Raw genomic sequence first — 20840 nt, 5'->3', positions numbered from 1 at the left:
TGTCCCCATAGTCCCTGCATCTCCTTAGCTCTGCGTCCCCATAGCTGTGTGTCCCCAGAGCCCTGTATCCCATGTCCCTATAGTCCCTCTGTCCCCATAGCTCTGTGTCCCTATGGCCCTGTGTTCCGTGTCCCCATAGCCCTGTGTCCCTGTGTCCCCATGGCTCTGTGTCCCCATAGCTCTGTGTCCCCATGTCCCAGTGTCCCATGTCCCCGTAGTCCCTGCATCTCCATAGCTCTGTGTCCCCATAGCTCTGTCCCCCCATGGCCCAGTGTCCTATGTCCCAATAGTCCCTCTGTCCCCATAGCTCTGTGTCCCCATGGCCCTGTGTCCCCATGGCTCTGTGTCCCCATATCCCCATAGTCCCTGTGTCCCCATAGCTGTGTGCCCCCAGGGCCCTGTGTCCCATGTGCCCATGTCCCAGTGTCCATGACCCCATAGTCCCTGTGTCCCCATAGCTGTGTCCCCCCCGAGCCCTGTGTCCCCATGACCCTGTGTCCTGAGTCCCCATGGCTCTGTATCCATCGTCCCTGTGTCACCGCACCTCTGTACCCTGTGTCCCCCATGCCCTGTGCCCTGTGTCCCACGTCCTGTGTCCCACGTCCCCTTGTCCCACGTCCCCTCCCCGGGTGGCCCTGCCCACCGCAGCACAGACCCACGCACTTCCCGAGTGTCCCCACCGCTGCCAGGACATGTCACAGGGACAAGGGTGACACACCAGATCCGGGACCACCGAGCCACCACCCTGGGGACATCACCCACCCTAGGGACACCGGCGCTGGGAGCAGAGCTGGGATGGGGCGGGGGACACCAGACCACGGCAGCGGGGTATAAATATTGGCTAAATAGATTTATTTTCATACAAAGAATACACAGATCCCCCCTCCAGGACGCCCCGACCCTGGGGGACACCCCGAGATGTCCCCAGCCACCGTCCCGTTGGGCACCACCTCCGTGGGCTTTACCAGCAGGATCCGTCCCCGTTCCCAGGGTTTGGTGCTAAGGCTGGCGTCACCTTGGGGACATCCCTGTCCCCTCTGGGGCCACCTTGGTGCCTGCATCTGCCCGGTGCCTGCTCGGGGCACCCTGTCACCGGCCACCCTGGCCCCATGGGGCACCCCCAGACCTGGTCCCCCACTCCCTCGCACCCATGCCGAGGGCACCTCCGGACATTTTGGGGTTCCCCCTGTGCCCTAATACTGTGGCTGGTACAGACACCCCCCACCCCCCGCTCCCGTGCCATATGTACACGCTGGATAAAAGAAGAAAATACAGATATTTATAGCGGGGGGGCAAAATGTCCCCCCTACCCTCCCCCCCAAAGTGTCCCCTGCGTTCCCACCCTGGTGCCTTGCTGCCAGCTGGTCCTGTCCCCAGGATGGAGGTGGCCGGTCCTGCCCCATCCTGTGCTGGCTGGGCACCCATGCCTCAGTTTCCCCATCGGTCACAGGGCTCATCGCCCCCCTCCCTGCCATGGGGTGGTGGGACACGGAGGATGCAGGGTGAAGAGGAGCTGCGGTGGCCACCCTGCGGGGACAGGGACATGGCCACGAGCTCCAGGGGACATGGGACGAAGCCAGAGGCACCTGGGATTTACACCAGAGCATCCCGCCTCCCGCCTCGCCCCGATAGAGAAACATCACAGGCAGAACTACCCGAAGTCCCCTTTCGTCCCCAAATTTGTCACGTTGCTGTCACCCAGCCCCGGGTGTGTGTGTGGGGGGGTTGTCCAGATCCAGCCACCCCACCTCCCTTTGCGGCAGGAGAGGAGGTGGCAGGGGAGGTCCGCAGCGGGTCGGCAGGCTCGTGTCCATCCAGCTCAGCTGCGTTTGGTGACCATCTGCCGGTCCCTCTTCTTCTTCTCCATCAACCTGGTGGGGAGCAGGGTGGTGGCCTTAAGGACCCTCCCAAGAGGGACCTCCTGAAGTCACGGGGAGGGGACACACTCACTTGCGGTTGCGGACTTCGGTGAGCTCCATGAGCCGCTCCTGGGCTGCCCGTAGCTCGTCGAGGCGTTGCTGGTAGCGGGAGTCGCAGCCGTTGGTGCGCTCGTAGCTGGAGACCTGGCTGGAGAGCTCGCTGGCGCGGTCCCGTAGTTGCTGGATGGATGAGTAGAGGTTCTCCTCGTCTTCCTCCTGCTCTGACAAAAGGGTATGATGGTGGTGGGGTGTACGGGACACCCCAGGGTGCTGTTCACCCTTGCTCTGGCTGGGGAAACTGAGGCACGGGGTTCCCCAAGCCGCCTGGGCCACCTGCCTTGGCGTTGATGATCTCGATGTGGATGAGGAGGGAGGCGAGCTCCAGGTCCTCGGTGTAGCTGTTCTTCAATGGCACTGACCGGTAGCCTGGACACAACACCATGACATGAGCTCAGACCCATGGCCAGATCCTCGAGGAGATGATGATGATGATGATGGTGATAATGATTGCAGGGGGTTTGCAGGGGACTAGATGACTTTTAAACGTCTCTTCCAACCTAAACCATTCTATGATTCTATGATTTGATGATGATGATGGCAGTGCGGATGGAAGGACCGTACCTGTTTTGAGGCCCTTAACAGGGAAGGTGGCTTGTGCCAAGAAGTTGGGATCGCTGAACATGTCCTCCTCGTACACCACAAAGCGGAGGAAGGCGAACTCAGGGTTGTTGATGTCAAAGACAAACTGCTTGAAGAGCCAGACAGGGTTGAAGCCGTTGTCAGCTATGGGGTGAGGAGAGAGCGGGGAGGGTCAGAGCGGGGCTAGATGCATGGACATCAAGGGCATGGCACCAGCACGTTGGTGGGAGATGCCTGTCCTCTTCACAAAACCCAGCCCCATCACCCACAAGTCCAAGAGAACCCTGAAGGGCACGGTTAGGGTTGTCCCGGTGTCTCCGCCTGTCCCTGGGGCTGGGTGGGAATGTCACCTGCGTGGACCCTCACCTACGACGTCTGTCTTGTTCTTGCTGTTGTCATACTCGGAGCCGCACACCTCCACCTCCACGAAGGGGCACACGATGCTCCTCCCGTTCTTGGGCAGGTGCCGGGCACCGAGGATCTGTGGGAGGAAGAGAAGGAAGAGGAGGGTAAGGTCCGGCCATGCTTGGCAAGGAAGGACTCCTCAAGCCAGCCCCATGGCTCAGTTGGTTTGGGCTTGCCAAAAGCTTCACGGCTATAATTAGCCACACCACAACTTCTTTATGATTTTTGACTGGTTTTAGCTTGATTCTAGCTGTATCCATGAAATTATTTTAAAAACTTATGCTGGATTCATGCCGTGCTCAAGAGTGAGGTGCCTACGAACCAACCTGTCTCTGCTCTAACACCGAAATTACCCAAGGGTTGAGTAAGGTGCTTCTGGGCTTGTTTTATCTACTTTACCCTCCACCTTGCTCTCACTCAAGTTAGGCTCAGCTCTGTGCAACTGTGCCCAGAAAAATTATGCCGGATGCAAAGAAAGACCAACAAACCCAAGAGATCATGGGGTAACAAACTCCATGGAGCAAATATGTGGCTGAAACATGTAAAACCACCCCCAGTTGACCCAAAAACGAGGCAGAAGCAAGTCCCCATCTTGGTGGTGACCACCTCAAGGTGGACTTGCTGTCCTTGCCCACTTGCCTGCAGCTGGACCGTAATGGGCTCCACAATCTTCAGGCTGTTCTTGTCGAAGGGGTCAAAAGTCTCATCCCTCATGATGTCAGGCTGCAGGACGTAGCCGCTGCGGCCACCGAGCATGAAGAGCGCCTGGTTCAGCTGCATCGGCTTGTCTGTGGCCATGGGGATGGAGCAGCTCTGAGCCATGGGGCTCAGAGACCTCCCCGAGGTCCTCGGGCAGAAGGTCATGCCCTGGCAACCCCCCTGCTAAGAGCCCTCAACCCTGGTTGCAGAAGGGATGCAGCTGGGTTTTGCATGAAGCACCCAAGAATTGCCTGGAGATGTCCCCATCAGGATGAGGACAAAGGTTGGAGAGATCACCCAAACCACCTCCAGCAACAGGGGCCAGGGCAGAGCCACTGGGGATGGGGATTTGGGGGTGACCTGTGGGGATGAGCCCAGCAACCACCCCGGGAGCAGGATTTACCAGGCGTCTGGAAGTTGAGGGCCACGAGCTGGCTACCACAGATCCACATGGGCAACGGGTCGTAGTTGGAGGAGTCCAGGCGTTGCCCTTTGGGGTAGATGCGGCTGAGCTGGCGCCGGTTGTACTGCAGGAACTTCTTGCCCTTGCTGCGGTTGGCATACTTCTCTGCCTTGGTCTCCGGGAAGGAGGACATGTCCCGGTAGCATGCCTTGTCCGTGCCAATCTCTGAAAGCACCAAGGTGACCATCAGTGGAGGACATGGGGCTCTCTGGTGGCCTGGGAGTGGCCCACTGTGACTGCTTGGTTCCCCCCCAACCCATCTCTTCCCATGCTCATCCCATCAACCCCCTTCTCCAGCTCTTACTGTCCTCATCAAACGGCACTGGGCGGCAATACACAACCAGCTCGGAGAGCTCCAGCGCAATCTTCTTCCTCCGCTCCATGATCTTCCCCTCTTGCATCTGCACAAGGGAAAACAGGAGCTGAAAGTCTCCCTCCAGCCTCCTCCTTCGGAGACTTTGGGGACCATCCTCTGGGGGACGGGACCGTCCACCCCCATCCTCTGTACCCTGGTGCCCCTCACCCTGGCGTCGGCGTTCTGCGTGGCCTCTCGGATCTTGGCCACCCACTCGCTGAGTTCCTCCTGCGTGTCCGCGGCCACATCCAGCGACTGGGCTGCGTGGGACATCTGCTGGGAATGGATGGTGAAGACAAATGGTTTGGAGCTCCTCCCGTCTTTGGAGATAACTATAAGGACATCAGAGGGGGGCTTTACTCGAAGACATTCCCAAAGGATGGCTCTGTGGAGCAAACGAAACCTCAGCGGTCCCACTCCCGGGCCCCCATCAGCCCCTCCTGGCACCCCACCAGCCATCGGGGTCCTCCTCCTGCGAGGATCCCATTTTTCTAATGTATGGTTTCAGCTTTCCACACTGAAATGCGTTGTCCTTTGAGCCAGGGGTAAATGTCCTCTGAATCATTTGGACCTCTGAATTCCTCCAAATTCCCCCCCAAATCAGCCAAATCCCTCCGAACCCAGCCCCATGTTGCTCCCTGGCCCATTGTGCCAAGCACAAGCCCGGCTGGCAGTTGCGTGATGAGTTTGGGGAGCCTCAGCTCACGGCACTGAGCTTCAGCACGGGGTGCACGCCATCCCGGCGGGCTCCCGCAGCCACCATGGGGACGTGGTGGGGACACTCACCAACATGGCAGGATGGCACATCGATGAAGCCCTTCAAGAAGTTCCCCAGGGGGCTGTTTTCCGATGACTGCAAGAGAGGAAGGGAGAGGGGGCGATGGGGAAGGCATGCGGGGCTGAGCCTGGTGCCCGCTCCATTTGGCATCCTCCCTCCAGCCCTCTGAATCGGCCAAGTCTGAGCAAAAGCAGAGAAAAAAACCGCCCTCTTGGCATGCTCTGCTCCGCGGTTGAGCATCCCCCAGCCTCTGGATAAGGGTCTGGGCTGGCACAGTGCTGGGAGCATCCTCCAGCTTCCAGAAAAGGGTCCAAGCTGGGGTGGGACCAGGAGCATCCTCCAGCCTCTGGATAAGGGTCTGGGCTGGAACGGGGCTGGAGGCATCTCAGGTGGCCTCGGTCCCGGGTGCGTGGGGACATGGCACTCACAGCCTCATCCTGCTCCTGCGCTTGTGTGCTGACGATCTCCTCCACGTAGTTGGCCGGGAACCACAGTTGCTTCTTGCCCCCGTAGTCCCCCCGCCACCTGCAAGGGGTGAGAGGATCAAGGCAAGCGGACTGGTTTGGGGGGGGAAAGGGGTGTTCATGCTGCATGCAATGTAGGGGAGAATTCGGAGAAAGGGTGGGGGGACAGAAAAGGAGGCAATTAAAACCCACCGCGGGACGACCCGCGGGAAAACCCAGGGTGTCCCCTCCACCTCCCACCCACGGCAATGTCCACCCGGGGCCACCCAACCGCCCTCACCAGCCGCCGTCCTGCTTGTCGACGTTGTGGATGATGGCCTGCTTGCAGAACGACAGCTCGTCCTCCCGCTGTGCTTTGTAGTCGTAGAGAGCCTTCACCGTGCACTGGACCACAGGGGAGAGGGACACGTGTCACCAGCCAGCGCCCGGGGATGCTGGTGGGCAGCATGCCCCACTCAGCCCAGCTCCTCAAGCCCCCATGGTGGAGCATGGGGGCTCCTGAAGGTCCAACACCCCAAATGATGCCCCCAAATTGCTCACGCAAGCAGTGAGATGTGTTAGAGGGGACAAGAGGGCTGGAGGTGCCTGTGGTCCTGTAGGACCACCCCGTTCAGCACAAAGCGGGTTCCTCTTCTGGGTCCCCCAATGGTTTCTCCTGGTGCACTGAAGGGGTTAATCCCCTGATATTACCACACTTTCTGGAAAAAAACCCTTTGGGTTAAGCTTTCCCATGTTTGGTCTTAGCCTGAGAGCTGCTCTGCTGCAAAGGGACCTTTAAGGCAGAGCAGTGCTGGACCATGGGATTGTAGGATCACAGGGAAGGAACCTTGGAGCTCCAGTCCAGCCTCCTCCAGGGTCAGTTCCAGGACCAGCCCAGTCCCAAAAACCTCAAAGGATGGAGATTGGGTCAGCTCTGAGACCAGCCTGTCCCAAAAACCTCTGAGGATGGAGGCCGCACAACCTGGGAACTGACCCTAAACCTGCTTTTTTGGGGTTCCCCAGTGCAAAGGGATCCATGGGGGTTTCCTTGGTTTTGGGGCAAACTTGTGTCAGGTCATTGCTCCAGGCTGGACTCTCTCCAGACCTGTCCGTCCCCCCCATGCTGTGACAATGCTGTCACTGAAGTTCAGACTGTCCCCAAATGATGGTGATGTGGGAAGGGTCCAGCTCCAGCATCACTTGAGGGTCAGAAAACCGCAGCAAAACGTCACCACTTTCAGGTCAGTGGTGGGAGATGTGGTGGGTCTGGGGGTGGAACCACCCAGGAGCCCCAGCACTCGAACTGTCATGTCCCACCACCCTCCACCTCCCAGGGACACCAGCTCAGCCCCTTACCCTGGCCATTGGCATCTTGTTGGCCTCTACATAGAAGTGGGGGGTCCGCACCTCGTACAGAGCTCCATAGTCTAGCTCCTGCAAGGAGAAATGCCAGAGTGGGTCACCTGGATGTGGGCAGGGGCTACAAGGGGATGTGGTGGGACCTGGACTACCACATGTGATCGAGAGGAGGTTGAGAGGGACCTAGTATCCCTTTGCAACTTGTTGGAAGGGAATTACAGTGCAGCTATAACCGTGGGCAATGACTGCAGAACGAGCTTGGCCAGTTCTGGCTGGGCTTCAACCATGAGGCTGGAGGAGACCTTCCCACCATGGTGGAGCTGGGGATGGAGTTTGGTTGCCCATGGCACTGGGTCCCCGTCCCCACCAACCCCACCACTGGGAGCACTCACGGTGGTACCCATCTTCTCCAGGGTCTCCTCGTTGATGGGGTAACGCAGCTTCATCTTGCGGTAGAGCGGGTGCTTCTCATAGTAGCTGATGAGGTCCACAAGGCTCTCAAACTCGGCCGAGCTGCCCAGCATGAAAAGCCGACCTTCCTGCTGGATGCGGCAGTGCTTGATCTTCCCCTCTGCCCTGGGGCCAAGAGAGCCAGGGGCGATATGTGAGAGTTGGCCGGACCTTGGCTCCATGAAGGGGACGGGCAGGAGGTGATGCCCTGCCCCAGCAAGGATGCCACCAGGGTGACTGCCCTGAGGATGTGGCTTTCCCATCACCGGACAGCATCATGCATCCCACCGCGTCACCCCGCTGACTCAGCACAAACCCCTGCCACCCAGGATGGAGTTACAACAGACACGAGCCAGGCAGTTCTCAGCTTGGCTGGCAACACGGGCACCGTGGCCGAGCCCAACCAGCCTCCGGGAACCGGGATGTCCACACTCACCGGAAGGAGATGGCGTAGGAGCTGGGTTCACTGCGCTTGCGCACTAGGAAGGCTCCGTCCCGCGGGACCCGCATCAGCATGTGCTCGGCCTGCAGGCGCGTCAAGCTGGCGTGGTACCACCTGGCCGGGCAGAGCATGGAGGTGGTGGGCTGGCACCAGCATCTCCACACCCCGGGGGGGGCACCCAAGACCTGACACCAGGGATGGAGGAGGCTGGTGGACCCAAGGGACCGAGGGGATGGGGACCATCCTCACTCTTTGCTCTCGTGGGCATTGGGTTGGGGGACGGGGTCGGTGAGGCGCATCTCGAACTCGTTGCAGCGGAGCGGCACCTCGCGGTAGTGGCAGATGAGGCTGTAGAGGCTGTCGAAGACCAGGTTGTCCGTCAGGTAGAACTTGGTGGCGCCGGCCTCCTGCCTCGAGTGGATCCGGCAGTGCTGCACCCGACTGGACCTCCTGCCGTGGTGGTGGGGGAAAGACAGGGGTGAGTCAATTCAGGTCCACGACCCCGCCATCCCACGCTCGGGGGGTCTGTGTGCTGCATAAAAATGTGGTGTTTCCCCCCCAAAAAAAGCCATTCCCGCCACCAGCTCAGGGATCAGCTGGAGGGTCAATCCCTGGTGGGATGCCCAGACCGGCTCGGGGAGGGTGGGATCCTGTCTCCCCACTGGGGGTCCTACCAGAAGGAGAGGGTGTAGTCGCCCACGAAGGTCTCGCTCTCGCGCACCAGGAAGGTGCCGTCTTTGCCGCCCGTCTCGGTGCAGTACTCGTGCAGCAGCTTCTCGGCGATCTGTCGCCCGTCGCGGCCACCTCCCAGCTTCCCGTGGAACCACTTCTCCGTGAAGTGCAGCTCGTTGTTGTTGAACTCCTGCAAGTTCACCCCAAAATGGGCATTGCCACTCTCTCGCCTTCCCCACAAAGTCCTCCCTATATCCCCCTGCTCCCTGGATGCATCCTGACCCTCACACACCTCCTTCTGCTCCACCTCCTCTTCATCCTCATTGAACTGGTAGCGGGATGTCTCCTCTGAGTAGTAGATCTTGTTGCTCGTTAGGACAAAATAATGGGGGCTCCAGGTCTGGGAGGGAGGAAGAGCATCACTGGTGTGGGGAGGATGATGGCATGGATGGACAGGGCTTTGGGATGCCTGTTTCTGCCCCCTCCCGCCCCCCACAGCATTGCAATGGTCTAGTGAGCCCATGCCCCATACTCAACCCAAACCCAATGCTCATCCCCATCCGACAGACCCTGCTCAGCACCTGGCTGCCATCGGCAGGGAGGCCCTTACGTGGTCAATGGGGTCTTCAAGGTAGAGGATGCCGTTCTTGATGGAGTTGCTGATGTCGTTCTCCGAGTAACTGGCGGTGGAGACCTCCTCGTACAGGTTCCCTTCGACCAGCTTCTTGTGCTGGGGACAGCCCAGGGAGGGGAGCTCAGTGGTGGGCATGGTGTCCCCATCACACTGAGCTCCCAGCCCTCAGGCCATGCTCGGGCTTCTGCAGGTCCCTTTCCACCACCCCCTGTTCCCCTTGACCGTCTCTTGCAGAAGAATATTGGAGAGATGTCCTACTTGTGCACAGAGGGATATCACTCTTGAGTCCCAAGATTTGAGAGAATCACCATCCCTCCCAGCCCAAAACAGTCCTTGTCCACACCTTAATTAGGATCTTCTTCTTGAGCTGGGTGGGTGAGGGCAACTCATCGGCATTGATGTCCACTGGCTTGGTGAGCAGCATGTCCCCAAAGACCTTCTTGAAGTGGGACGCCATGTTCCTCTGCTGGACAATGCTGCAGTGGTCTTCGATAGAGAGGATGATGGGGAACCTGGAGGAAGCAGGTGGGAATGGTGGCTTCGGACGAAGGTGAAGGAGACGTTGCTTGCCCGGCCCAGAACTGGGGTGTCACTGGGGGGCTGGGGCTTACTCAGAGGTGACGAACGCATGCTCTTTGATGGTGTGCAGCACATCCAGGAACTTGATCTTGGAGGTGAGCGTGTGGCCATGGTAGATGATGGGGAGATCATCTGGGCCATCCCAGCAGTCCACTGAGGGGGGAGACACCTTGGTTAACACATGCTGGTCACCGACTGTGCACTGGGGACCACGTTTTGGAGCCCGCAAAGGGGATGGAAGACCCCCCACCCCAGTGACATGGGATGGGTGCAGGGGACGGTCTGTCTGATGTGACCCAAGGTGCTGGGGGGGGCTCAGCATCTCTGCGAAGTGCTGTGGGGACTCACACTCGATGCAGCGGCAGCCCATGCGCAGGCAGCGGGCGTACGCCTCCAGGGAGGACTCGCTGGAGAACTGGTCCCCTGTCAGGTACCTGCAGAGAGAGAGGGACCATCAGCAGCCAGTGCTGCCCCAGCTGGGGTGATGGGATGCTCACGAAGGTCCCCAGGTAGAGCCCACCCTGTCCTTACGTGTTGTGGGAAGAGGAGATCCAGTACTGGGACAGGGGGTGGTTCATCTCCTCAGGCACCACGCGCTCATACTTGGCATCCATCACCATATTCTCCTTGGAGAAGAGGTACGTGAGGAACTGGGAGGAAAGCAGAGAGGTCAGAGCCTGATGAGGCTGGAGAGACACCCCTGGGTGGGTGCTGTGTGGGGCCACCCACCTCATCCAGCTGGAAGGAGGGGTCTACCGCCTCGCTGGAGCCCTCCTTGAGGTAGGTGCACATGTAGTCCCGCACCATGCCCACGTCGCTGGCCCAGGATTCCTGGGGTGTAAACGTGGCTGTTGTTACGGGGATAACCAGGCTGGGGCATCCCATGGAGGTCCCCTAGGTTGGGGCTGAGAAGGATGCCGCAGGGGTCTTTAAGAGCACTCACCTTCTGATCGTGCAGCAGGAACTTCTGGAAGTCGTAGAGGGAGACTTGGCACAGCTCGGGGCGGTCCACGTTCCTGGGACACGGAGTGGCCATCAGTGAGGACCAGGAGCAGGAGTTGGGGTAGACCCCATGGGAGTCAAGGCCACCATCCACCTACAGCTCAGCCTCCCTATGCCCCCATTCCTGCCCCATTCCTTGCCAGCTGGCAAGGGGCTTGCAGAAAATGCAGGCCACGGGGGTGCAAGGGGAACCTCCAGCTGTTGGGTGCTGCTAGAGTAAACACTCCCAGTGTCACCCTGTGACCTGGGAGAGGTGGGCACACAGCCGGAGTGTGCAACATTGCCCGTGGATACAGGAAGGAGGGCAGGGTGACATGCCCCTACATCCCTGGCACTCATCCCTGCTCCCATCTCCACTCCCACCTCTGCTCATCCCTGCTCCCATCTCCTCCCCCATTCCTGCTCCCATTCCCATTCCCATTCCTGCTCCTATCCCCTCTCCCATCCCTGCTCCCATGCCTGCTCATCCCCGCTCTCATCCCCACTCCCATCTCTGCTCATCCCTGCTCCCATCCCTGTTCCTGTCCCTGGTCTCAGCCTCCGCTCCCATCCCTGCTCCCATCCCCGCTCCTATCCCTGCTCCCATCCCCACTCCCATCCCCTCTCCCATCCCTCCTCCCATCCCCGCTCCAATCCCTCGTTCCATCCCTGCTCCCATCCCTCTCCCACCCCCTTTCTCATCCCCTTTTGCATCCCTACTCGCATCCCTACTCCCATCCCCGCTCCCATCCCCGCTCCCATCCCAGCTCCTATCCCCTGCTCTGCCCCGCAGCCCGGCTGCGTTGCCCACCCAATGGATCCGACACTTGGCGGCTTGGCCGGGATGGGAGCCGCGGGGTTCCGGGGTACTCACCGCAATGGGAAGGAGAGCTCCAGCTGCTCGATGACCTGCAAGGCAAAGGAGGGGACCAGGCTTAGCTGGTGGGGGACATGCCACACCGGGTGGGAGATGCTTGGGAGGACAAGCCGTGGCTCTTACCGACTTCTGTGCATCAAACATCAGGTTTTTGTAGAACTGGATGAAGTGGGAGAAAGTCATCTCATTCCTGGCTTCCACCTCCTGTGGGAGATGGTGCTGCATGAGAGTGGGGCCACCTGACCGGGGCCAGCTCCGGTCTGGCTGTGGGGGCTCGAAGACCATCTCCTTGCATAGCTGGGGTGGCCGGTGGGTCCTTACCACGAGCTTGTCCCGCAGGAACCTCATGTTGGGGACGCGGTAGTTCACCTGGGGCAGCATGGCCTTCAGGTCCTTCACCGTGATGCTGCGGGAGGGCGAGCCGGTGTCAGGGCGCTGGCCAGACCCCACAGAGGATGGATAACCCCTGGATGGACCTCAGCTCCCAACACCGCCAAGGGTCCCAGACCAAATCCTGGTGCCAGCGCGGTCTCTGGCGTGGGGCTCTAACCCTAGCGGACTGTGGACCCCCCCAGTGGCACAGGACCCTTAATTACCTGGGGTCTGGCATGACGATGAGCAGAGGGTTGGAGAGTGGGAGCACATACAAGAACCAGTCAGGGGCTCTGAGCCATCATCCCATCTAGAGACTATGCCCATCCCTATAATCATTTAAGTCCAAATTCACCTGATTTGGGGTTTTTGCCTGTCTTGGGGAGATATTTAGGGACTGCATTAATGGTCCAGTCCCTCCTGGCACTGGTGGAAATGCAGCAGCAGGCATGGGGGCATCGGGTTCCCCATGGTCCTTACAGCACCTGCACTCCAGTCTGATTTTCGGTGCCTTAGAGCACCCCAGATAACCTGGTACTACCTTGCCCCCAAAACCTCATCCCCAGCCTCGTTCAGCCTCCAGATTTGGGGTGCAAATGGGGGGATACAGCCCTGTCCAGCTGAACCCACTGGCTGCTTCCTGGCATGGGGCTGTGCCGGTGCTCACCTGCCTTCCCGCGACCGGTCCATCCCATCAAACTGTTTCCGCAGCCACCTGGGAAGGAAAGGATGGACAGGCGGTGAGGGTTTGGTACCCCCAGGTGGGGACCAGAAATGCGACCTGCTGGTCCTTCCTCACCTCTCAATCTGCAGTGGGGTCTGGGCTTTTTGGGTGTCCGCCACCAGCCAGTTGAGGCCCGTTATCCACAGGTTGATGTCCTCCTCGCAGAAAGCTGGAGGAGGGAGAGGAGGGTGGTGAGGTTGGGATAGGGGAGATGGGATGCTGGGGAGGGGGTGAAAGCCCAAGGGTGGCCAGGATGGAACGGAGAGGGAGCCCACGCACCAGCCACGCTGAGCGTCCGCAGCCTGAAGTCCATCCCGTAGAGGATGATGAAGCACATGGTGAAGTCGAGCTTGCGAGCGTCCTCAGGGTAGCGCTCGAAGTCCCGTGAGTTCTTCCCCAGGCGGATCTCCTTGATCTCCCGAATATCGACTGCGGGAAGAGAGGAACATGGGACTTTCCTCTGACACCCTGCCACGATGGACCCATGTGTGGGGCTCAGGGAAGATGCAGGAGGTGGGACCGCCAGGACACCATGCGGCTCTGGGGAGCCTTGTCTCCAGGATGGGGCATCCCCACGACACTGCCCACGGGTGTGTGATGGTATTGTGGGTGCTGTGGCCACGTGTCCGCCAGGGAACCATGTCCCCAGGACAGGGTGTCCCTGCAGCACTGCCTCCAGGTGTGTGATGGCACCCCACTCCTATGTGTCCTCCAGGGACTCGCGTCCCCAGAATGTGGCATCCCGACGGTGCTCCCCACTGGCTTCCTTGCTTTTTGGGTGCCACGTGTCCTCCAGGCTTAGCCTGCCCCATCCCAACCAGCGCATCTCCAGCCACCTCTCCCCTGCCTTCTCCTCCCCAAGACAGACCCTGCTCGGGGTTAGGCTGAGCTCATCTTTTAATTGAAGACATCTGACCAAAGGTGGCAATTTGGAGCCCCGGCAGTCCGGACCACAGGGCGTTTCTTTCCTGCCGTGCTGCTCTCTCATTATCTCGCTATATAAAGCCTGGCTGGCGACGGGAGGGCTGGGTTTCCGGACCGCGGTCTTCCTCACAGCTACACTGCCGGGAGAGATTTCCAACCCCTGGTTTTGCTGAGTGGACTCATCCCACCAGGAGCAGAATAATATGATGATGATATTAGTAATAACACCCAAAATTGTTCTTGATACCACAAGTATCACCCCCAAGTATCACCCCCCCAGGCTGCTTTGCACTCTGGGGCTGAGCCGCTGGCACGGGAAAGGGCTTTGTAGGGCCGAGGGCAGCCGGACCTCCACGTCGGGGTATTGTCCTGCCGAGGAAATCGGTCATTTCCCGGAGAATTTCCAGCCCGGCTGCGTTTCCGATGCGGCAGTGGGGAAGGGTGCAGGCATGCCGGTGCCTTGATGGAAATCATCAGCCTAATCCAAAGTGGGGAAAGAAAAGCCGAATGCGGGGAGGAATAAGGGATGGGGGAAAAATCAGGCTGATTAAGCAAGAAAAGAGGTGCAGAATAGTTTTTCTTGGCGGAAAAGCTTCAGAAAACACTGGAGGCTTTATCCAGCCTTCTCTCGCTGGAGGACCGCAAGCCAAATTTCACGGATCGGGGTGGGATTTTAGCACAAGTGACACACAGGAGGTCTGCACCCCTGCATGTGCTTTGTTTTGGAACTAGATCTCAAGAAATGAAACCCCTTTGCTGTCTCTGTGCAGTCCCCATGGCTCAGAGCAAACCCTCTTCAGTAAAAACAGGCAGATATTTGGGGGTAAAAATGGGTTTATAGGTTAAAAACCAGCTGCTTATCCCCAAAGCTGCCCATCCACAGGGCACCAGAGAGGGGCAAGAAGCCAGTGGCTAACTAGGCTCCACCAACAAGCTGCAATGCAGCCATCCCCCCAGTTCAACGCCTCCGGGATCTGGCCTCGGACCTGATCTCTGGGCACTGCCAATAATCATAGAATCATAGAATAGTTTGGGTTGGAAGGGACCTTTAAAGGTCATGCAGTTCAATCCCCCTGCAATGATCAGGGACATCTTCAACTAGATCAGGTTGCTCAAAGCCTCGTCCAACCTGACCTGGAATGTTTCCAGGGATGGGGCATTGACCACCTCTCTGGGCAACCTGGGCCAGTGTTTCACCAGCCGCACCGCAACAAATTTCTTCCTTATATTTAGTCTGAATCTCCCCTCTTTGAGTTTAAAACCATTACCCCTTGTCCTATTGCTACGGTCCATATTAAAAAGTCTGTCACCATCTTCCTTACAAAACTCCCTTTAAGTATTGAAAGGCCGCAAGAAGGTCTGCCCGGAGCCTTCTCTTCTCCAGGCTGAACAACCCCAACTCTCTCAGCCTTTCTCCATAGCAGAGGTGTTCCAGCCCTCGGACCATTCCCTGTCCCTCCTCTGGACCCGCTCCAACAGGTCCATGTCTGTCTTGTACTGGGGACCCCAGAGCTGGACGCAGTGCTCCAGGGGGGTCTCACCAGAGCAGAGCAGAGGGGCAGAATCCCCTCCCTGGACCTGCTGGCCACACTGCAGTGGATGCAGCCCAGGTTACGGTTGGTTTTCTGGGCTGTGAGTGCACATTGCCGGCTCACGTCCAGTTTTTCATCCGCCGGTACTCCCAAGTCCTCCGCAGGGCAAACAGCCCGGCCCCATGAAGAGCCAAGGGAAGAGGGAGCGGCGCGGGGCTGCACAATGCAACGCAGCCGGCGGCTTCCTGGAAACCACATCTGCAGCGGATTTGCAGCGATCATGTCAGAACTATGTCTCCAAACTCCTCCCCGCATTGTCTCAGGGGTCCCGGGCGATTAAAACACTCTGGAAGTCGGTTCCAGCTGCGAAAATCCCTTTTCTCTTCTAATGCAAAGCAAGCAGCGTGGTGCAAAGAAGATTTTTAAATGGTGGGAAGATGGTGTAGGACCAGGTTCTGCCTGGTGGCTTTTAGGGATGCTGAGAGCCTGGGAGTTTTCTTAATGCGTTAGGAGAAAAGCAAAGCAAAGCAGCTGGAGGGAATGGTTGTGCTGGGAAATCCCACTGGCCTGGGCAGCGCTGCAGTGGCACGAGCCATGTCACCTCCTGTTTGCCTCGGTCATCCCTTCTTGCAGGACATGTGGCAGCTCAGACCCTCCTGTATGGGGGGGGGGGGGTTGGGTGACCGCATCCCTCAGGGCTCCCTGTGGTGTTGTGAAGCTGATTTAAAACCTGAAATAAAAGATTTCCTCCTGGTCTGGCAGTGTTAAACCCCATCTGGATTTTCTCCTCCTGAAATGGTCCTATTTCTAATTATTTGGGGTTAGCGAGGGCTGGAGGCGTGATCCCAATTAGCTGTCGTCGTGGCAAACCACTCCTCTGAAATGCTCTTGGGTTTGCCAAGCTCCCTGCACCCCTATTTCTTTTAATTTCTTGCAAAGATCCCTTTTGGGCTGTTTTCTGCTAGATTTCATCCTTGCACTTGGGACCGGGGTCTGCCGAGGGCAATGAGCTGGAAAACCCTCCAGGATGAGGTTAATTTTGGAAGTGATGCTACAGGCGACCCCATCAGCATGGACACGTGTCCATCGGCTGCTTAACGAAGCGTGTAATTAGCCTGCATGGTGTGGGGTGTCTAGGGGAGAGCCAGGATCTGCGTCCTGGCCCTGCCAGCCCGTAACAGAGACATCAGCGCTGTTGGTCGTCCCTCCTAATCCCTCTCCAAGCGGGTTGCCTGGTTGAAGGGGGGAATTTAAAATGGCCCGGGCAGGCGTGAGGTCGGGCGCAGGGTGGGAGCGAGACCCCAGGGATGAATAGGAGATCCTGGCGCTTCCATAACATCATGGTGAGAGGGAGGATGTGTGAGCATGGAGCAGGGCTGGACCAGGGGGTGAAGATGCTCCAGCTCAGCACCAAGATAGGGATTGCTCCCACTCCGGACTGAGGAAAGCAAGCGGTGGGATTGGATGGCAGTATTGTACCATTTCCAGAAGGATTTTCCTTTTTTCCCCCACTTCTGGATGGCCTCGGAGGATGCTCACTCATTCCCATTGGGGGGTTTTGGGCAGTCACATGGGAGAAGCCAGATTCCAAGGCACTGGTGGGGAAACTGAGGCAGGGCATCGGGAGCCTGACACGGTGGCGCATGTTGCTCCCAAAGAAAACTAAGGAGCCAGAAATGCATTATTTCAACGAGTGGAGAATGAGCTCTTCCCTGTGAGGACCAAAACCACTTCTCCAAAAATGGGTGCCTTTCCTCCCCTCGCTCATCCCTCCTCCTCCTCCTCCCACAAATCTGCTCCCCCCCAAGGGCTGGTGGTGAGTTCATCTCCATCGCCCAGCAGGTCCGGACAAGCATGGATCCTGCTCGTGCCGATGTTTATCTCCAGGTGCCACCCTTCTTCCCGGCTCAAACCTCTCTATGGCTGGCAGCCTGGCTCAGAGTCGGCCCCTCCAAGCAAAAGCTGAATCCTCCTGGGGATTTTGCTCCACCTCGTGCAAAATTAGCGATGGGTAGTGATTCTGAGATGGATAATTGGGTAATTTTAAGGATACCCCCTGAGCCCTCCTAGGGAAAAGGCAGCTGTCACCTCCCAAACCTCCCAGGGTAGGCTTTGCCATCATCTGGGTGAGAAGACCCCCCAAAACTGGGTTCCTCCCCACAGGGGGATGTGGGATGAGGTGATGGTATAATTCCATGCCACCCCAACCCCGTGTTTTCATCCCCTGGCTCTTTTTAGCTCAGTTAAAGAGGAGGTACAAGCCTTGAGGTAATGAGCAACCAGGTAACGAGCACCAAGGCATGGAGCCCCACTGATGCCTGGCAGTGGGAGTATGCCCCAACAGCCTACTAGCCACCAGTGAATCCACCAGTAAGGGTGATTTTTATGGATGCTCCAGTGGGAGCATCTCCTGTGCCGGACGCCAATGCCACCAGTCCAAACTTTGCATTGACATCATTAATGCATGTGGGGCAGAGCCCACCTGGCCAAGTCCTCTCTGGGCTGCATGGGGCCACCACCATGTTCCACCCCATGCTGCTGCCTGCCCTGGAAGCCTGAGCACTGCATTTTTAGGGTTAAAAGCACCGTGAGTAGGCAAGGTGGTGGCTGGCTCCTTTACCTCCTTGCCAGGGAGGGTATAAAACCCCAGGGGTGACATGGCAGCAGTTTGAGCCCCACGGGAACTTATGGACCATGTGAGCTGGGTTGGAGGGGAGGTGAGGGTTGCTCATCCCAGCAGCTCCTGCATTTGTCTCTCTGGGCATCCCACCATGGTCAGGCACCCCACCACAGTAGGGCATCCTACCACGGCTGGGCATTCCACCATAGCAGGGCATCCCACTGTGGCAGGGCACCCCATTGCGTCCAGGCACCCCACCATGGTCAGAGACCCCGCTGAGGTAGGGCACCCAAACATGGCCAGAACCCCACTATGACCAGGCTACCCACCATGGACAGTCACCCCACTATTTCCAGGTACCCCACCACAGCCAGGCACCCTACCATAACCAGACACCTCATCACGGCCAGGCATCCCACCAAGGCCAGGCATCCAACTGTGGCAGGCACCCCACCACGGCTGGGCACTCCACCGTGGCCAGGCACCCCACTATGTCTAGGCACCCCACTACAGCAGGCACCCTACCACAGCCAGCCACCCCACTGTGGCTGGACATACCACTGCAGCCAGGCATCTCACCATAGTAGAGCACCCCACCACGGCCAGGCATCCCACTGCCAGGCACCCCATGATGGCTGGGCACCCCATAACCAGTCACCCCACTGCAGCTGGACATCCCACCATGGCCAGTCACCCCACAACCAGTCACCCTACCATGGTAGGACATCCCACCATGGCCAGGCACCCTACAGCCAGCCACCCCACCACGATAGGACATCTCATCATAGCCAGGCACCCCACAACCAGTCACCCCACCATGCTAGGACATCCCACCACAGCCAGGCACCCCACAGCCAGTCACCCCACCATGCTAGGACATCCCACCATGGCCAGGCACCCCACAGCCAGTCACCCCACCATGCTAGGACATCCCACCATGGCCAGGCACCCCACAGCCAGGCACCCCACCACGGTAGGACATCCTACCATGGCCAGGCACCCCATAACCACCAACCATGGCCAGACACCCCACCAGCACATCCCCAGCCCACAGCGCCGCTGCCACCGATACTCACTGTCCCCTTCCACCTTCTCGGGCGTCCGGCTCCAGATGATCTGCCGGGTCTCCAACTTCACCTGGAAGGTCCTTCGCTCCGGCCTCTGTGACTTCTTCTGATAGAACAAGGTGAGGACGGTGCCCATCTCCAGGCAGCGGAGGATCCTGCCCATGTCCCCCGCCTCCATCCTGCCGTCCTCCAGAAAGCCATTGACGCTGTTGAGCCTGGCCACGGACATCTTCACTGCTCGGCCATCGTCCGGCGGAGCCGCAGAGCCGGGGTTGTCTCATGCAGGAGAGGACGAACCAAATAGCTGAAACCTCCCCGGGGATTTTCTCTGTTCGCCCCAGGCGTGGGTTTCCTCTACGGCCGACGTCCCCTCCGCCACAGCACGGCCACGGTACAGAGCCGGGCTTGGCGGCAGCGGGGAGGAAAAGGGTGGGCTGGAGGTACCGTGACCTTCTCGCCGAGGCTGAATCCGGCCCTGGCGTTGGCATCCAACGGCGGTGGGAGAAGATAGGCAACGCCGGCGGCGATGGCCTTGCGGTTCAGAACCAGAGGGGACGAAAACCATCCGGTCACCGCAGGATGGTGGGGGGGGGGGGTACCTTTGAGGGCGAAGAGGGTGGCGTGGGAGGGGGGAAAACCCAGCCAAAAAAAAAAAAAAAAAAAAAAAAAAAGCAAAGTCACCCCCAAAACTGATGGTGCCTGCGTTGAGGAGACGGATTCCGTGTCCCCCCCACCCCGGCCTCCGGGCCAAGGTTGGGAGAGGGGTGAGGCAAAGGGGTGCCGAGGGGTGCTCGGCCAGCCTGGGGGGTAGCGAGGTCCCGGGTGGGGTGGGATGGGGGATGCGGGGTTGGGGGTGGTGGTGGGTGGGGAGGGGGAGGTGATGGGGAGGGGGGTGGTGGTTGCTCCCGCTGGCTGCCCGCCGCCCCTCTCCTCCGCTCCTTAATTTCGGGCTGATGAAATGGACGCCCAGAGGAAACTGCAATCACACATGGCCGGAAAGAGATCAGAAAGGAATTTAAAAAAAAAAAAAAAAAAAAAAAAAAAAAAAAAAAAAGCAGGATCTTGGAGAAAGGAAAATCCAAGGGAGGGAAAAAGACGGCTGAGGGTGACATCTAGAGGAACTCAAGATGGGGACCGGCTTTGTGGGGTGCCCCAGGCCCTGCCACTGGCTGGGGGGCACCCTGGGACAGGGATGGGGTTGCCTGGGTGGAAAAGTGGTTGTTTGGCAAAAAAGGGTTAAAGTTAAAGAAAGCGGCTGCTGTGGCTTTAGCTCCTGGCTGTCCCCGCTGCGACGCTGATCGGGGACTGAAGTTGCATGAATGACCAGGACCGGAGTCACTGCTGTTACGAGTTTTGTCCTGCCTCAAATATATGGGAAGAAAGAGGCTGGGGACTGCAGTGGGGGGAAAGAAACACAGCTGGAGAGAGGGGGGAAGGCAGCAGGGGACAGGGCTTGGTGTCACAGCCCCTGTTTTGTCCCTTTGATGGGTGCTGGATGGGCAAAGACAGTGCTACAGGGCAGATGCTTTGTGCAGGGGTTTTGGGGGAGGCAGGGGTGCGAGGTGGGACCAAGGGTGCAGGGGGTGGGCAGGGGCTTCCTCCCCAGCCCCACACTTTGGGGATTTGGACCAGGAGGGCATCTTGTGGTGCTGGGGCTCTGCGACTCCTGGAGCATATCGGGGTCCCGGTGATGGAGGCTCAGCAGAACCAGGGCTTGCCACCAGCCCTTGTGGGAGGGAGGACACAGCATCTGCTGTGAGTGGGGAGCTGTGCAGACTGTTTCAGGCCTAAAATACCTGAAAAAGCATTTTACTCATTAAATATGGGACATGTTTAGAGTTGGTTTCAGCCCTCCAAAATCCTTAGTCCTTTCTCAGAGGCTGCCAAGATCCTCCTGGCTTGCAGG

At 58.7% G+C, this 20840-nt stretch overlaps 1 protein-coding gene across 3 annotated transcripts; it reads right to left on the bottom strand.

Moving 5' to 3' along the window:
• Positions 1–831: 831 nt before the first annotated feature.
• Positions 832–19909, bottom strand: LOC142029347 (1-phosphatidylinositol 4,5-bisphosphate phosphodiesterase gamma-1-like). Of its 3 annotated transcripts, none has more exons than XM_075024081.1 (32): positions 18944–19909; positions 13071–13220; positions 12867–12960; positions 12735–12782; positions 12017–12101; positions 11819–11899; positions 11693–11727; positions 10781–10853; positions 10567–10668; positions 10369–10487; positions 10186–10271; positions 9870–9990; positions 9602–9770; positions 9235–9354; positions 8917–9024; positions 8627–8814; positions 8202–8402; positions 7947–8066; positions 7453–7636; positions 7058–7135; positions 6003–6106; positions 5687–5783; positions 5267–5333; positions 4649–4812; positions 4430–4526; positions 4066–4290; positions 3603–3751; positions 2925–3039; positions 2541–2702; positions 2257–2345; positions 1951–2135; positions 832–1871 (listed from the first exon to the last, which is right to left on the bottom strand). In XM_075024081.1, exons 1-32 carry the CDS (start codon positions 19161–19163, stop codon positions 1820–1822), a joined length of 3888 nt encoding a protein of 1295 aa, XP_074880182.1. In that variant the 5' UTR covers positions 19164–19909; the 3' UTR covers positions 832–1819. The 3 variants fall into 3 exon arrangements, with proteins under 3 accessions (XP_074880182.1, XP_074880184.1, XP_074880183.1); XM_075024083.1 differs by having other exon boundaries at positions 10369–10463; positions 10642–10668; XM_075024082.1 differs by having other exon boundaries at positions 11819–11854; positions 12065–12101.
• Between the last annotated feature and the right edge of the window lie 931 nt (positions 19910–20840).

This window comes from Buteo buteo, chromosome 3 (assembly GCF_964188355.1).
Source record: "Buteo buteo chromosome 3, bButBut1.hap1.1, whole genome shotgun sequence".
NCBI classification, from domain to species: Eukaryota; Metazoa; Chordata; class Aves; order Accipitriformes; family Accipitridae; genus Buteo; species Buteo buteo.
The sequence above is the reverse complement of the archived record's forward strand: the minus strand, read 5'-3'. Positions and strand labels throughout refer to the sequence as shown.

Coding starts and splice junctions, on each gene's coding strand:
- LOC142029347 (XM_075024081.1), bottom strand. CDS start 19,163: ATGTCCGTGGCCAGGCTCAACAGCGTCAATGGCTTTCTGGAGGACGGC. Junction 11,900..12,016: donor TCCTGCGGGACAAGCTCGTG/GTAAGGACCCAC, acceptor CATCTCCCACAG/GAGGTGGAAGCCAGGAATGA. Junction 10,488..10,566: donor CCTCCTTCCAGCTGGATGAG/GTGGGTGGCCCC, acceptor CTTTCCTCCCAG/TTCCTCACGTACCTCTTCTC.